Source organism: Prionailurus bengalensis, chromosome E2 (genome assembly GCF_016509475.1).
Source record: "Prionailurus bengalensis isolate Pbe53 chromosome E2, Fcat_Pben_1.1_paternal_pri, whole genome shotgun sequence".
NCBI classification, from domain to species: domain Eukaryota; kingdom Metazoa; phylum Chordata; class Mammalia; order Carnivora; family Felidae; genus Prionailurus; species Prionailurus bengalensis.
The window spans coordinates 38,756,334-38,772,950 of NC_057352.1; the positions used below are offsets into that span (position 1 = coordinate 38,756,334).

A 16,617-nucleotide genomic window follows, 5' to 3' on the forward strand; every position below is an offset into this window, starting at 1 on the left:
TGCGATGCCAACTGACATAGAAATGCTCCACCTTTTCCCACCCAAATCCAAGCCTGGTGAATATTCCTACAGAAAACTTCAACTGCCCGGGACTTCCTCAAACATTAACAAAAGAATCCAACATTTTTGTACATACGGTTTCCTGGCCTGGACTATACGTCATCCAGAAGTTGGGTACTAGGCTGCATTAAGGAACACAATCTTGAACAGTGTGAAGCTAAGAGGTTATGAGGCAGTGAAGGTTTTTGAGAGCCTCCTTCCTTAACACCTCCTGGGATGATGACTATTACTAATCCAAGTTCTCACTCTTCATTTGCCAGCGTGAGAAGGGAAGTAGTGTAGTCCTTCAATGGCAGAGACCACATCAAACACACAATTGGCTAGTATACTTAAAACAAGTAACCTCAACCAGACTTCTCCCATTTCAAGGCAGCAAAATGTTGCAAGAATAAGGGTTCCATGTCCGAAGAAGCCTGCTCTGTAGTGCAACCTGGAATTGTAGTAGGAATCTCAACACACTTCCCAGTGGAGAAGAGTGATCACAGAAACATGCCCACCTTCTGCAATGCCGAGGAATTCACAGAGGACCCTGATCAAGCAGTGTGACATTAAACACTGAGCAGAGACTCAGAAGCCCTGGTCCTGTGGGTCTCGTGCTGTCACAGTCATCCTACTTGGGCCTCAGGGTTGTTGGAATGATCAAAAGAAATATTTGGAAGAGCAAATGGTGTTGTTTAAAAATAAGAACGTTTCCATATTCCATAAGAGCATATCCATGTGCAAAGAAACATAAGGAAGAACCAAATAAAGGGAGGGTGGAGGTGGTGGAGTGTAGGCAGGAAGAAGCATGGGTTTTGAAATCAGCTAGCTCTGCATTCCAGTACCCATTCCCACACTTTGTTGGCCATTCTGGGACAGTGGCTACATCTCTCAGAACCTATGTTTCTTTACATGTGAAGGGTCGTTGGGGGGGGGGGGGTACCAGTGTCAAGAGTTCTTTCTCACAAGGTTCAATGAAGCTAAATAAGATTTTGTATATCCTAGAAGGCATGAGGTATGTGCCAAGTGTTATTTCCCTTTGTCCTACTTATATACACCCTTCAAATTTCACTTTGTCTACTTTTTCTTAAGCCATTAAGAATACATTTATTGAAGGGGCACCTGGGAGGCTCAGTTGGTTAAACACTGGACTTCAGCTCAGGTCATGATCTCACAGTTCTTGAGTTTGAGTCCTGCATCAGGCTCTGTGCTGACAACTCAGAGCCTGGATCCTGTTTCAGATTCTGTGTCACCCTCTCTCTCTCTCTCTCTGCCTCTCCCCTGCTCACAATCTCTCTCTCTCCCTCCCTCTCTCTCTCCCCCCTCCCTCCCTCTCCCTCTCTCAAAAATAAACATTTAAAAAATTATTTTCAAAAGAATATATCATTGAAATGTCTTTGTCAAGTAGCAGACACAGAAAACAGTCTTAGCCTCCTCTATGCACAGTTTGGATTATTTAAAATTAAATACATAAGTTAAATTGCTTCTCTACTAGAAATAGAAATTCTAATAAAATGTGTTTTTCTCTTACACTGTTTCAAAAGCCCAATCCATAATTTTAGAGAGTTTTAGAAGATATAAATGGTGCAAGGGTTTACCCACAATCCTCCCCAACTTCTCTACTTCTCTTGTAAACTAGTGCCTATCAGAATGAACCCTTAGAATGAACTATGTGATGATTTCATTTAAAGACATTATTCACTTATTATATCTCATTTGAGGTACAATGGCCACCATTCAGTTTCTAGCACCAGTTGCTAAAGTATTTAAATTTAAAAGCCAAAATTCTGTTTCTGGGAAAGTTTAAGAGAAAGATCATCATGCGTGCTGGTTCTCTCAAATTGTTCTGACTTCATGCCGGGTCCTGCCAGCCACGGTTACTCAGCGAATGCCATGTGTCAGAAACAAAACACACTCCTTGTTCAAAAAAAAAAAAAAAGCAAACCTGTGTGTGATCAGAAGTGCCAAAGAAGTGTGCATAAGCCCATCTGTGTAGAGGCTGAAAGAAATTAGACTCTTCCTAATGAAAATCACTGAGTGGATTCAAAACTCACTCTGGCTTTTCTCTTTCTCTTTCTTCATCTCTCTCCCTCCCTCTCATTTTCTCTCTCCCTCCCTCCCATTTTCTCTCTCCCTCCCTCCCTCTCTCTCTCTCTCCTTCTCTTTTCCTCTCCATTATCTTTCTTCTCTTGCTCTCTAACTCTTCACTTCCCTCTATCTCATTGTTTCCTGATCCTGTGTAGTTTTAAATGTTTGGCTCCTGTGAAAGTCTCTCAGTTGTTTTTTTCTGTGTCTACCCTCTTTTCTTAGGTTGTAACATTTATAATGTGACTTTCTCTCTGTAATTCAGAATTTTGGTCTTCTACTCCATTTTCTGCTTGGCTGGATCATTTGTATTCTGTGACCCCACCCGATCATCTTATCTGTTTGTGTGTGTTTCTGAGGGGCAGTGATGGTGGGGGGGGTGGTCTCCACGTTTACTGCCTGGTCTTTTGGCTTCAAATTGTATCTCTCACCCAACTTGTTGGATGAAGAAAAATCCACAAACACTGAAATGCATTCCCCATAGTCTAGTTGGGGATGTGGAACTTGGTTTCAGCTCTAAAAATCTAAGAACTTTACATATGAGTTTAATGACAGGCAAAGCAGAGAAGAGGAGAGAAATAGTGGCTGTGATCAATAGGACAAGCAACTGCAAATGTCTAATGATTTCTGAAAACACCTCACAAGGCTGATTGTAAATGTTCCTGCAAAGGCAGGCAGGGACATAATCGGAGGCTGAGCTATGCCAAAGCATCACTGCCCTAAGGCATGCGTGCACACACACACACGTGAACACACACACATGAGTATGACAAAAAACAAACTGCAATGAGAAATTCATTTAGATTTTTAGATTCCCAGAAGCACATAAAAAATAAAAGCAAAGAAAACTCTACTATAAATAACCCTGCCACATTCTAAATAAAGCCCTTGAGTGGCTAGGGAGTCTGACTTACTTCAAAGAGATCTAGGATTTGGTCATTTTTAATAGCCATGTTTGCCTTCTCACCAAATCACTTCTCCTCAGAGAATCTGCTAAAGGCACGAGGGAATTATTCTCAGAGGCCAAAGTGCACCAGTAGCAAAGGACATGACTGGAGCTGGCCATAGGAAGGTCACTATTGTAAGAGTCAGGAAGGAAGAGATGAAACAGAGAAGCCCATATCCCTTTGGAAAAAGACCCTTGGAGTTGCAAGAGGAATCAGGGAAGTCACTGCGGGGAGCTAAGGAAATCATTGATCCCACCTCTGGAGCCTCTGTAATATTGTCCAGCTCAGTTTCCAAGTGTACAGGGAATTGTTAATACATTATTCAGCATTAACACAATTAGTTCAAGCAGCTGGAGGGTACAAGCTTTTTGTCTTCTTTTAGTTCCTGCCTACGTGTACAGGATTTTATTTTTTATTCCACTCAACCATTCTACTCTTCTTGCTGCTGTCTGGTGATTCTCAGTTTAAGAGGAGCCTACAAAATTGCCCAGTCATGGTCAAAGGTCCCGGTGAGTACTCCAAGGTAATGCTATAGCTCATGAGTCCACAGAATTCTGCCCAGCTCAGAAGAAAAGCTAGAATCATTGCAATGTAGTCACCTAACCAATTAAAGTTTGATTCGATGCAAAGGCCTCAACGGTGTCATCTGCAAAATGCAGAGAATGACATCTGTAAGTGTATCTAAAGCACTGAGCAAGATGCCTGAAGTTGTTCAATAGAAATATTCTTCTGCTACTCCTTCCACATGGTTCTTCTCTTGCTTCCTTATCATAATTATTTTAAATGTATATTTAAAAATGAGAAAGCAAAAAAGACAGTTATTTCTCTACCCTCTATTTGGAGACTAACCCACATGTCACTCTGTAGGTGGCACCAGCCCTGCCCAGACCCACACTGTGGAGGTTTCATGTCTCCATAAAGGAAATAAAACAGCGCTACCAGACACATAAGCCTCAAGGATATTTTTCTTCTCTCAAGGGCTTTACATCCACCCCGCTCTCCAACCAGCAAAGCACAAAGAGAAGCATGCAAATAGTTACAGTGGTTTTGCAATTAGCTAGACATCTCTAAATGCATATTCAAATCTTACTAACTCTTTACATTCTAGTCATGAAACTATAACTTGAGTAACTTCAGCGAGACTCACTTTTCTCATCTCCAAATTGGGGTGGCAGCTAAGCTCATTGAACACCTCCCACATGGGGTTCAAAAGAGACGATGTGTGGCCATGGGTACAGGAACAGGCTCTGGGGTCCCTGTGCCCAGGGCTTGACTCCTGGCTTCATCACACACTCACTGTTTGTCTAACCTGTAACCACTAATGGAAATAACTCTTCCCTTGAGCTCTCTCAATCTGGCAATGAGGATAATGATGCCTTCATGAGGGGTATCTGTGAGGACTGGACCAGCAAACTTTATAAGATGTCTGCCATACAGTCAACACTCAATACGCATGATCAGTTTGTTCTGGTGACTTAAAATCCTTCTTTTCTTTAAAGTCCCTGTACCACGTCATCAATCTCATAGTCTCCGACATATATTCACAACAAAAAGAGATCTATACAACACAGCTGGGCTTTTTTAGGATTACAGAGAAATAGAAATATGCATCTAGTGTTTTATTCCCTGCTGTTTCCCAATATCCCTCAGCCCTTCTGATCAGGCTCATTTGGATTCTGCTATTGTCTCCCATGGAAGCCCAGTGACATTTGATACTCTGCAGATTTCAGAGCACATCTGCCACGTTGTGGTAAATACATGCAGAAAAAAAAAAAAAAAGGATTCCATGGAGCTGAGCAGGGGATGGTTCCTGTTAACTAATCCAGCTTGTGGGGGTCCACAGGCTGTTGCCTCTGCCATCACCTGCAGTATAGAGGAGTCCCGTGTGCAAATTGATGTCACAGCCTATAGTGTCCGGCACCTATCACATAGGTTCGAATGAAATAAGCTGCGGTTCCTACCCAATACCTTGCCTAAAGTTCTTCCAAACATCAATCCCCATGACCTGTTTCTTTAATTAAGTGGTATTCCAAATTTACTCAGGCCGGATACAGAGCACCAAAGTCATGATTCAAGCTATCCTGGGATTGACTGATGATTTGTATTTATTTATATTCATATACTTATATTTACGTATGTGTACTTTAACGTGCACACAAATTACCTGGAGAAATTGTTACAATGAAGATTCTGATTCATAAGTCAGGCATACAGGTAGTGAATGAAATTCCACATTTCTAACTAGCTCCCAGAAACTGGTGCTGGTCTGCAGACCCTCACTTTTAGTAATAAGAATGTAGTGAATTATATTTCTCTTTACAGACAGAACATCTAAAAGGACTCCTAAATGTATTAAAATGTGAGGTAAGGTAGCCGTAGCTAATGAGAAAGCACACCCACATCATAACAAAACATTCCAATATTTGAATACTGACAAGGCTGTCTTTACTATATTTCAAAATATTCAAAGACTTAGTTAGGAACAGGAACGTACATGACCAAATTATGCCAGGGAGGGAAGGGGAAGGGGAAAGTGTGTGTGTGTGTGGGGGGGGGGAGTTTAAGTTAGCTATAATGGAAATGATACGGCGAAAATTAATGAAAGGATACCTCACGAAAATGAAGTCAAGGGGATGGCAGGGAGAGCCCTTAGACTCAAGGTCAGTTGCAGACCCAAATAAAAGAGATGTCCCTTGCACATGGACACTACCTCACAACCCCCGCAGAAGGAAGAAAAGCTTACCTCCTCTCTCAGCAACAGCCCAGCCAATTAGAGTGTGTCACAACTCAATGAGAAGCCACCATACTTTTACTCCCAGTTTACTCCAGTGGACTGTTTATAACAGCCTTCCCAACTCCCCTCTCCCCTCGGTAAAAGGGCGATCTCTACTCTGTTCTCTGGACTTACTTAAGTGTCGCCACCTCTTGCTTATCCCAGATTGCAATTCCCTTTCATTCCCGAATAAACCCACCTTTTGCTGGTAATGGAACTGGTGGTTTTATTTTTAAGGTTAATGATATGCATGGAAGGAAAATGCTAAAATATTACAGAAACTACTGTCTAGCAAACACGCATAGCCAGGCCAAAGGAAACTCTATAAATGCGGTAACACTTTTATCTTTCTTAAATAACATGATTCCATAAATATCTTTTCTAGGTTATTCTTATTGATTGAAAAGTTACTTGCAACATGCAGGCTGACTATAATACTTAAACATTAAAAACATAGTTTCCCATTTCAAAGCCAAATATAAACTATTTCTAGTTAGGATTTGGTCTATCCCAAGGTAATAAAAGTCATTAAAGTATATTTAGCAGTATAGCTAAATATGGCTGTTCTTTATTTCTTCATCATTGTGTAAAAATGACTAAATATTTCTAACTTTTTAATTTACTGAGATTATCCTTTCAAGAATTTAACATAAATGTACTTTTTTTTTTAAATAAGATTACATTTACGAAATGAGATTCAAACTAAACAGTGGTCTCCAAGAATATGCTATAAATATGTAGCACTGGTTTTAAGAAAATTAAATGATATGACATTGCCACTTAATTTTCTCTAATTTTATTTTTTAGTGTTTTATAATATAATAATAGCATATCCTAGAAAGTAAGGAAAAATTATAAAGAAAACAAAATGGTAATCCAATCACATGAATTGGGGAAAAAACGAATATATTGGTCTATTTCCTTAAAGATTCCTCTTTATTGATACCTGGTACAATTATTAATATGAGTCAATATCAGGAATGAACTCCTTATTTTGTTTTTAATGTGGGTCACATACCTATCATTTATTCATTAGATACAATAATATATTTGGGAATTTTGCTAACTTATGTTTCATTTTTTCTATTAGGGAATTTTATTATCAGAAACAATGGGTTGTTATTATAAATATGATTAGGATTCTTCCTACATTAATATTTAAAGTCAAGAGTATTACAGGCACCTGGGTGGCTCAGTTGGTTAAGCGTCAGACTCTTGGTTTTGGCTCTGGTCATGATCTCACAGTTTGTGGGATCAAGCCCCACCCTGGGCTCTGTACTGACAGTGCGGAGCCTACTTGGGATTTTCTCTCTCTGTCTTTCTCTCTCTCTCTTCCTCCCTCCCTTTCTCGCTCTCTTCCCCTCCCTTGCTCACTCACTATCTCAAAATAAATAAAGAAAAATAAAGAGTATTGGCACTATCAAGGGTGAAGGGGAAGTAACTAAAGGAAACAAAGCAGCAAAATGGTGAAAATTTTTGAATATGGAGGATCAGGGTGATGAGTACACAGGAGTTCATTATTTTGCAGATGATTAAATGTATGTATTTTCACATGTGCACATGCATATCTTAACACATGTGTGCCACATACTCTGCTCATCTCACACATGCATTTTTTTTTATTATAGTCTATCCACACCTCATATCTTGTTTCTGGTATTTCCTCAGTTGAAATCATGTCCCCATGTTATAAATCTTAGTAAGTTTTAATGATTCAGGCTATTCTGCTATGTGAATTTGCAAGGAAAGTTTTTTTTTTTTTTAATACTGATTACCTTGTTGCCATTTATAAAATAGGGTTATGTTATCAGGCTTTTCACCCACAAACATATGACCACTATCATTTTTTTCAAGTGGGAAAACAAGACCTGCCTTAATGAGATGACCCTAAGCAGATTAAGAACATATGAAAGACTTTTAAGAAGTGTGACTGAGGGTATCTGCAAAGATGAGCACAGACTATCCATACTCTCACCTGGTCCCTTGGTAAGGAATGAGGCAAACAGGGTGGGGGGTGGGGCTCCAGAGACAAAGGAGTAGGAGATGATCTGGGATTTTACTCGTGCACAAACTCAGCTAGTAGATGGCTCATACGTGTGCATTGCGCGTGTGTTTGTGTGTGTGTGTGTTTAGGGTTTCTGATTTCCATGACGAATATTATTTCCTTTATTGACATCAGCATCAGAGATTTCCCAAAACTCTGGGATGCCTGTTATTCCTAGGTCGGGGCATGGGGCAAGAAGCCGACAACTCTCGTTTTGCCAGATTGAGACACACGATGCTGACTTGCATTCCTGCCAAATTATTGGTGCACGGGCTTTGTCTGAGTAGGCAGAGGCTCCACGGAACTGACAGTGAATCGTTCTCGCAAGGCCGAGGATACAATTTGGCTGCGGCTGCGTAGCCCAGTGCTCTTTACATGCAAACGGCCAGCAAAAATAATGGCATGTCAAGTGCAATTTTCTCCCCAGCCGCTGACACCGTAAACTATAATATAGTGTAATTATTTGGCATCCCGTGTCCTTCATACTAAGCACCACCCAAACGATTTCCAAGTTGCAGAGAAGAGGGAAGGTTAGAAGGTCAAATTTAAAGAGAGAAAATGAGTCAGTGCCTTGGAGGGAGAGAATTATAAATAGATGTGGCATCACCAGCAGTGGAGTTATATCCAAATAAGGAACTGCTCAGAAGCCCAGGTAGGAGGGGAAAAGGGAAGAAAGAGAGCAGAGGAGTTTATGTAAGAGAGAGGATTTAGGATAGATCTCTGACCACCTGGAGAGCAAGCCGGTTTTTCCCAAAATAAACCAATATGAGGAACCAGGATCACAGAACCAGAGAACAAGAGCCAAAAGAACTTGGGCAGAAAATCAATAGACGCTACACTCCTTTTTCTTATATTGCTTGCTTTTCCTGTTCCATAGGGATTTGTATGTTAAATATAATTTCATAATCCACGATACCACTACAAGAGAGGAAACTGCCCCAGAGAGGCTGTCTGACTTGCTCTTCCAGCTGCTTTGTAGCAGAAGTGAAAAAGGAAGAAGTCAGATCTCCAAGAGAGCCTTCCCATCCTTTCTCTGTGACTCTCAGATTCCAACCTTAGTTCTCTTTCAGTCACCTTGACCCTCTCGGCTCTTTCAACAGTCTGGCATCTGTGATCGCCTCTGCTGGGAATGCTCTCCCTTTCCATCCCTGCACTCTGGGATGCCACTCTATAACCAGGACGCTGGCTATAGCGTCTCAGCTCACAGGCTATTTCTTTCAAGAAGGTTCTACATCCTACCAAACAGACAAGCTTCCTGGGTATGTGCTTCCATAGAACCCTATCTCTTTATCCTGTAGCACTTACCTCCATTTTAATGTGACATGTGTTCTCATGACTATTTTCCTAATGTCTCTCTCCCCATGGTAGCCCATTAATTCCATGACAGAGGGTTTGCATTTGTATTTGTTCTGAGCAGAGAATCTACTGGCCACAATGCTTAGGAGACAGTAAGTGCTCAATACATATTTGCACAATGACTTGATCAATCATCCTTGTGTTTCACAGGGAAGGGCTCCCATGATGTTATCAAGCTGTTCATGTCATGTCCATTTCATCACAAGGACATGACTTTTTTTTTTCCTGTCTTAGTTGCACGATTTATGAAAACCACCATGTTTCTCTCTCTCCCTCTCCCTCTCTCTCTCTCTCTAAGACAAGAGCACATAAGTATATAGGATGAAGAGTCCTTGCACCATCTTATTCTCTTCCAGAACTGGCAGATAAGTCACCCCTGGAGCTCCTAAGTATGTGGAATGCTAAGTACTTATATGTAGAGCAGGCTCTGAACCACCTGTTCCACAAAGAACTGGAGTCTCTTTGGCTGATACCTGTTTCTGAGAAATTCAGAAAGAAGAGTTCTGAGGTACCTTGTGCCATAAGCACAAACATAAGTTTGCAGATGGATTGGAGACAATGAAATCATCATCTCTACGTAGTGATTCATACCACGGGTGAGGGGCTTAGAGAGGATCATGCAGCCTCCTCAAAAAAGAGTTGTTTTAACAAGTTAACTTGCACACTATGACTACCTCAAAGAAAGACTTTTAAAATCAGAAAGTAGTGGGGCGCCTGGGTGGCTGAGTCGGTTAAGCCTCCAACTTCGGCTCAGGCCATGATCTCATGGTTTGTGGGTTCAAGCCATACGTCGGGCTCTGTATGGACATCTCAGAGCCTGGAGCCTGCTTAACGATTCTGTGTCTTCCTCGCTCTCTGCTCCTCCCCTGCTCATGCACTGTCTCTCTCTCTCTCTCTCAAAAATAAATAAATATTTAGAAAAATAAAAATAAAATCAGTAAATAGAGACCATGTTTAAACTACCCAGCTGTCTAAAAGGTACCGATATGAAAATGGAACATGAAAGTAATGCATTGCCCTCTTTATTGAAAAATGCCACTTTATTAAGTCATATTGAATTTATATTACTTTTTAATAAATTCTTCCCTTATTTAGGTGAATTATTCATTCATTTATCTATGCAAAATATTTACTGAGCACTTCTTATATGCAGGCAGTGTTCTAGGTTTTAGGGATGTAAAGTAAAAAGCAAAGGAAACAAAAATCCTTTTTCTTTGTGGAACTTGCATTGTAGTAGGAGACAAATCCTAAATAAGATAGAGAATGGCTGAGACAATGATCATCAGGAACAAGAAAACATAAAGCACAAAGGATATGAAATATTAGAGACAGGACAGTTATATTTTATACAGAATGGGACAGGGAAGACTTCTTGTGAATATGACTTTCAACCTGATTCGAATTCAACAAGAAATATACAGGCAGCGTTACTTCTGACAGAAGGGATCCTCAGTAGTCCTACCCTATCCCATGACATTGCGTAAACCCTCTGTCCAGCTGGGATACCTAAGTTCCTACTCCACCCAACCTCAGTCTAGGCAACAAGTCGTCCTTCAAAACACATCTAAGTATCACCTCCACCTTAAGCAACCTGGGATAACTAACGGCAAGGGTTCTTGTTCAGGCTCCAGGTGTCTTGTGCTCACCTGGTGATGTAATTGTCTGTTCAGCCACCACTGCAACTACACACACACACACACACACACACACACACACAAAAAATTAAGAATACAATCATGACTAGGGGCGCCTGGGTGGCTCAGTCGGCTAAGCATCCAACTTTGGCTCAGGTCATGATATCTGGGGTCATGATAGCTGGTGAGTTCGAGCCACACATAGGGCTCTGTGTTGACAGCTCAGAGCCTAGAGCCTGCTTCAGATTCTGTGTCTCCCTCTTTCTGCCCGAACACCCCTCGTGCTCCGTCTGCCTCTCGAAAATAAACATTAAAAAAAATTAAAGAATACAATCATGACTACAGTAACTATATGCAGGCACTATGCATATATTATTTTATTGGCTGTTATATACTCTTATTTTTCTTTATTTAAAATTATTTAATTTTACTTAAATCCAAGTGAGTTAAGATATAATGTAATAATGATTTCAGGAATAGAATTTAGTGATTCATCACTCACATAGAACAACAGCCAGTGTTACTGCTCTTACCTGGATAACTTTAAAAGAGTTTTAGTAACTTCTCCAGGGTTAACACTCAGAAGGTAGCAAAGGCAAAGTTCAAACTTCTGGAAAGTACATCTCAAGGGCTTGTTCCTTCTCTGCACCCCACTGTCTACAAATACATTAAAAGCACAATGGATGATGGGGGGTATATGTGAAGCTCTGAAAAGCCAGTCACTCAAAAACTGAATCTGCCTTTGAGCTTGAACTCAGCCTGCAGTGTCAAGGGCCCCACCATGGTGATTCACAGGAAAGCCTTTTCTTGTTGTTGTTTTAATGTTTATTTACTTTTGAGAGATGGAGAGTGAGAGAGGGGTAGGGATAGAAAGAGGAAGGGGGGACAGAAGATCCAAAGCAGGCAGCAGAGAGCCCAATGCAGGGCTCAAACTCACAAACCATGAGATCATAACCCAAGCCAAAGTCAGCCAAAGTCAGACGCTCAACCACCTGAGCCACCCAGGTGCACCAACAGGAGTGCCTTTTATTTTATTTTTATTTTTTTTTTTTTTAATTTTTTTTTTCAACGTTTATTTATTTTTGGGACAGAGAGAGACAGAGCATGAACGGGGGAGGGGCAGAGAGAGAGGGAGACACAGAATTGGAAACAGGCTCCAGGCTCTGAGCCATCAGCCCAGAGCCTGATGCAGGGCTCGAACTCCCGGACCGCGAGATCGTGACCTGGCTGAAGTCGGACACTTAACCGACTGCGCCACCCAGGCGCCCCCAGGAGTGCCTTTTAAAGAGAGGTATGCTCCTGAGTGACTAACGCTCCCAGCCCTTCCTGGGGAGAAGCTCAGTGACAAGTGGTTTAGAGTCCGACGTGGAAGAGTGTACATAGAGATAGAACACCATAAAGCACCAGTGGGCACCTTGATACGGATCATCCCCACACTCAGCCTGACTTATAATTTGAAGCAGTCACCTGAAAGGTATTTTTGGCTTCACTACAACCCAAGATCCTCCATGGCTAAGCTATAATAATTCAGGAGCAATTTTCTTTAAGGGGAAATATGGAGGATTGGAACTGTTTGTAGAAATTTCTTCAGAAAATAAGTTTAACTCTGATTTAACAATTGTGAACTGGCTGGGGTAGACAGGAAAGCAAAGAGCTAATTCATTAAAATGGTCATAAAGACTTGGGAGCATTTTGGTCATTTGAGAATCTTAGGGTTCTCTGACAAGATTTCTGTCCTTCAAAGAAGCATGAATTTCTCAAATATTACTAAGTCACAAATCAATGCTGAAGTCTGCGTGTTTGCTTCTATCTCTATTAATGTAAGGAACAGCGTTAAAATTAGTCATCAGACTCTTACGAATCCAAAGCAAACCCCAATTTAAATACTTTTTCTATGCAGACAAAAATGAGACATCCTGGGTATAGCATGTTTGGTTATTTATATTATACAAAATGCCATCACAGTGATAGGCCTCCATAAAAAGTTAATCGAATTCACATAATTCACCAATTATGCATGGATGCATGTGTGCGCAGATCCAGAATTTCCTATAGTAGGAAAACAAATTGCCTGAGGGTTGGGGTAAGTTCTCAATACCCAGAACACTTTTCTGGACTTTACAGGCTCTGCATTCTGTATTCATTAACTCAGTTTTCATTAAGATCAAGGATTTTTAATTTTTTTATTCTTTAAAGATTTTATTTTTAATGTTTTTAATGTTTTTTTATTTTTGAGACAAAGACAGAGCACGAGTTGGGGAGGAGCAGAGAGAAGCAGGGGACACAGAATCTGAAGCAGGCTCCAGGCTCTGAGCTGTCAGCACAGAGCCCAACGTGGAACTCGAACTCATGAACCATGAGAACATGACCTGAGCCGAAACTGGACGCTTTAACTGACTGAGCCACCCAGGCATCCCAAAGATTTTATTTTTTAGTAATCTCTACAACCATCATGGGGCTCAAACTCACAACCTTGACATCAAGAGTCTCACGCTCTACTGACTGAGCCAGCCAGTCACCCTTGTATTCAACATTTAAGTGCAAATTATGGTTTCAACACGTGGCAACTAGTTCCTAAAATGTAATAGGATATGGTGGGTAAAATTATGGCCTTGGGAATCCCCAACTTGATTCAAACTCAGAACTTTTACTAGCTCAATGATCTTGGTTTGCTTTACCAATCCTTCTAAGTCTCAGTTTCTGTACTTAAAAAACAAACCAAAAAACATAATGCTGGTCAAGAAGCCCATATTCAAACCCCACTGGGCCAGATGTGTTTCAAAATTCAGGAATTTCCACATTTGGAAACATATTAAGGTACATAAACTGTATAGTAAGTAACACCCTTAGCAGGGTCTGGGGCAGTACCCTGTATTCAAGCACATTAACATTTCTGCTGGGAATTATATGAATAGTCACAGTAATAGGATGCATTATGACTATAAATAGCCTCAAGTCAGTTCTGCTACCTGAGTTTGTATTAAACATGCAAAAAAAATCTTTCAGAAATTTTTGCATTTTTACATCTGAGAAAAGTAGTGTAGAGCTGTTTTGCACGCACATTTTTTATATGTGTATATATACACACATAAACACATACACATATATACACAGAAAGAGGAGAAAAGCTATTTTTAGATGCAAACAGGATTGTGCCCACAAAGTGCTTTTGTATGAGTGGTCAATACATAATAAACACTCAATACTGGCTACAGTATGAGCCTCTTCAAGAAAGAGATCATGGTTTTGAAAATGGATATGCTCCAGTGTCCCTAGAACAGTGACAGACACATAGAAAGGGCTTAATAAGTATTATTTGATTTACTCATGAGATCTCCTCATCCAGATATCGTTTGTCCAAGTAGACTAACTATACAAAATGAGAAAACATAACCCTTGGAGAGTCTCAATTTGCTTTGCAAGACAATAAGGTAGAAGCAGGAATGTATTCACAAGTTCCTAGTCAAACACAAAGAGTTAACTCAGGTCTTAGAGATCAATATTTAATTCTCCTATTTTTCTAAATCACTGCTTTTGGGAAATGAGTAATATTGGCATGATTCACATCTTAATCTCCCTTATCAGGAAAATCAGCCATTGGTAGGCTTATAATTAGAATTCTACCATGATGTATCAAATTTAATAGAAGCCTATGAACAGTTCTGAGGAATAAATGTATACAGTCTTCAGTACCCATGGTATGATTTTGGAAAAAAAAAAACTTACCTACAGAAAGAACATTTGTTTAACCTGTCAACGACAAAACAAATGTAAATACCCACACACACATGTACACACACGCCACTAGGTGAAATTTTGATTGTATACATTTGATTCCATCTGACAATGAATGAACTAGTTTCCTATCACAAATTTTATTGAATTACAGTACAAAGCACTGTTAAACATCCACTCCAAGAATTTCTTTTTCTCCAACCCAGGTTAATGACTAAAACCACAAACAAACCACAGAAAAAAAAGGGGGGGGGGAATCTACCTGCAACTGGAGACACATGACCTCAAAACAAAATGAAACAACTAAACATCTTAGGAATCAAGGTTGTAGGAAATTCAAACCGAACAAAAATGTATCCTTCTTCCAAATACTTAAGCTAGAGAAAAAGTTTGCCATGCAGATTTCTTGTACAAAATGGGAAAGAAAAGTCTGTAGGTACACACATTACACAAGTATTTTGTATCTGAAGGGAGGAAAGTGGTGGGGGAGACGAGCCTTCACCAGAAGAGCAGTCTGTCTACATTTAAGACTGTTACAGTGGGATTAGTCATATTCCTAAAGAAACCAATAGGTAACTAAACTGGCCTAAAGTACTACAGCTAAGTGTGCCAACAATTCTGACAAGTCGGATGTTAAAGATCTAAAGAAGAGAAACAGATCCCGAAATGGGGATCTTAAAAGTGTAGCTTACCCGGCCAACAAGAATCGGTTCAGGTCCAGAAAACTCTTCCAGGACAAACATTTGATTCCAAACCCAGCCTCTTTTGGAGCGGTTCAAAATCCGCTGTTCACTCAGCCTACTTAGTTCCAAAGGGGATCCACTCATTACAACTTGAGACTGATTCATCGGAGCCGTGTAAATGCAAGGGGGAAGAGTAATCCATAATATTATTAATGGAGTCCAGAGATCCAAGAGCATTTCCGCTAGCCGTTCTGGCATGGTCCCACCAGTTAAGCAAATCACCACGAAAATGAGACAATTATTTTTTTTGCCTCCGGTCTGCAGCCATCCAATTCATCATGCAGTGTCGAGCGTTTACTTACAGCTCTGCCACGTGTTTCTAGCACAGGAAACAGACATCATCTAAGCCGCTTTTCTGAGACCACGATCCGCTGGCACTCCTTCTCACTGAAATCGCCTGCAAACACAAGGAGAAAGAGTAAAGGTTCACTCCACCAGGTCTTCCAACAAAACTGCTGCCTTTTAGAAGCACCTAAATGAACAACAGCAGGCATTTCCCCAACTCTCGAGTTTAAAAAGTGGATCTTAGGAGTTAGAATGAGTGGGTCCTTTTATTTGTTAAGCTTTATTTAGATTTTTTTATTTGTACCTATGTTAGTTATCACAAACCGCTTAAGTAACACAAGTTCTTTCCCCTACCTACTTCCTTCCTTCCTTCCACCCATCCTTCCTCCCTCCCTCCCTCTCTTCTGATTTAAAAATGGGTTCTAGTTCACTCTATGTTGAGCAGTATAAATAGCCTTTAATGGGTATTTTTTTTTAATTTACACATGAGATTGGGAAAGGAAATTTCCCATTTTACAGTCTTAGCTGCCACAAAGCATCAGAAGGGATGGTCCAATTCAGGGTGCAGAATGCTATTCTCTGCCAGGATGCTAATAATGAATGAATAAAATTAGAAGTCTCCCAGAGAGAAATTCTGTAATGTCCAGCATGTATGCTATAATCAGGCTGGTGTCAGAGCTCCCATTCTAAATGTACAGTTGAACAGGAGATTTAAATTATGAAAAGCTCCTTTGGGAATGAAATATGGTAAAAATACAATTTTCAATTGAGGAGATTCAGAAAGGGATGGGCAAAAAAAATCCTCCATTACCTGAGGTGTCAAATACATTTTTTTGCTTACCTTCAGTGTGGAAAAATGTGTTTCTTCCCTCTCAAAAAAATTATTTTTAAAGAAAGAATGTTCACTGCAGAACCCAGAGAGAAGCCTTGCTGAATTAGATTAAATGGGAAAATAATTCCTCAGGACACCATGGGG

General features: G+C 40.4%; 1 protein-coding gene across 3 annotated transcripts in view; it reads right to left on the minus strand.

Moving 5' to 3' along the window:
• LOC122494308 (cadherin-8) overlaps positions 1–16,617 on the minus strand; it is a 364,626-nt gene that overhangs the window by 334,492 nt on the left and 13,517 nt on the right. For all 3 annotated transcript variants that reach the window (XM_043599374.1, XM_043599373.1, XM_043599372.1), the window contains exon 2: positions 15,306–15,753. In XM_043599374.1, coding sequence (XP_043455309.1) covers positions 15,306–15,554 — 249 coding nt within the window. In that variant the 5' untranslated portion in view covers positions 15,555–15,753. The remainder of the gene's footprint in view (positions 1–15,305; positions 15,754–16,617) is intronic.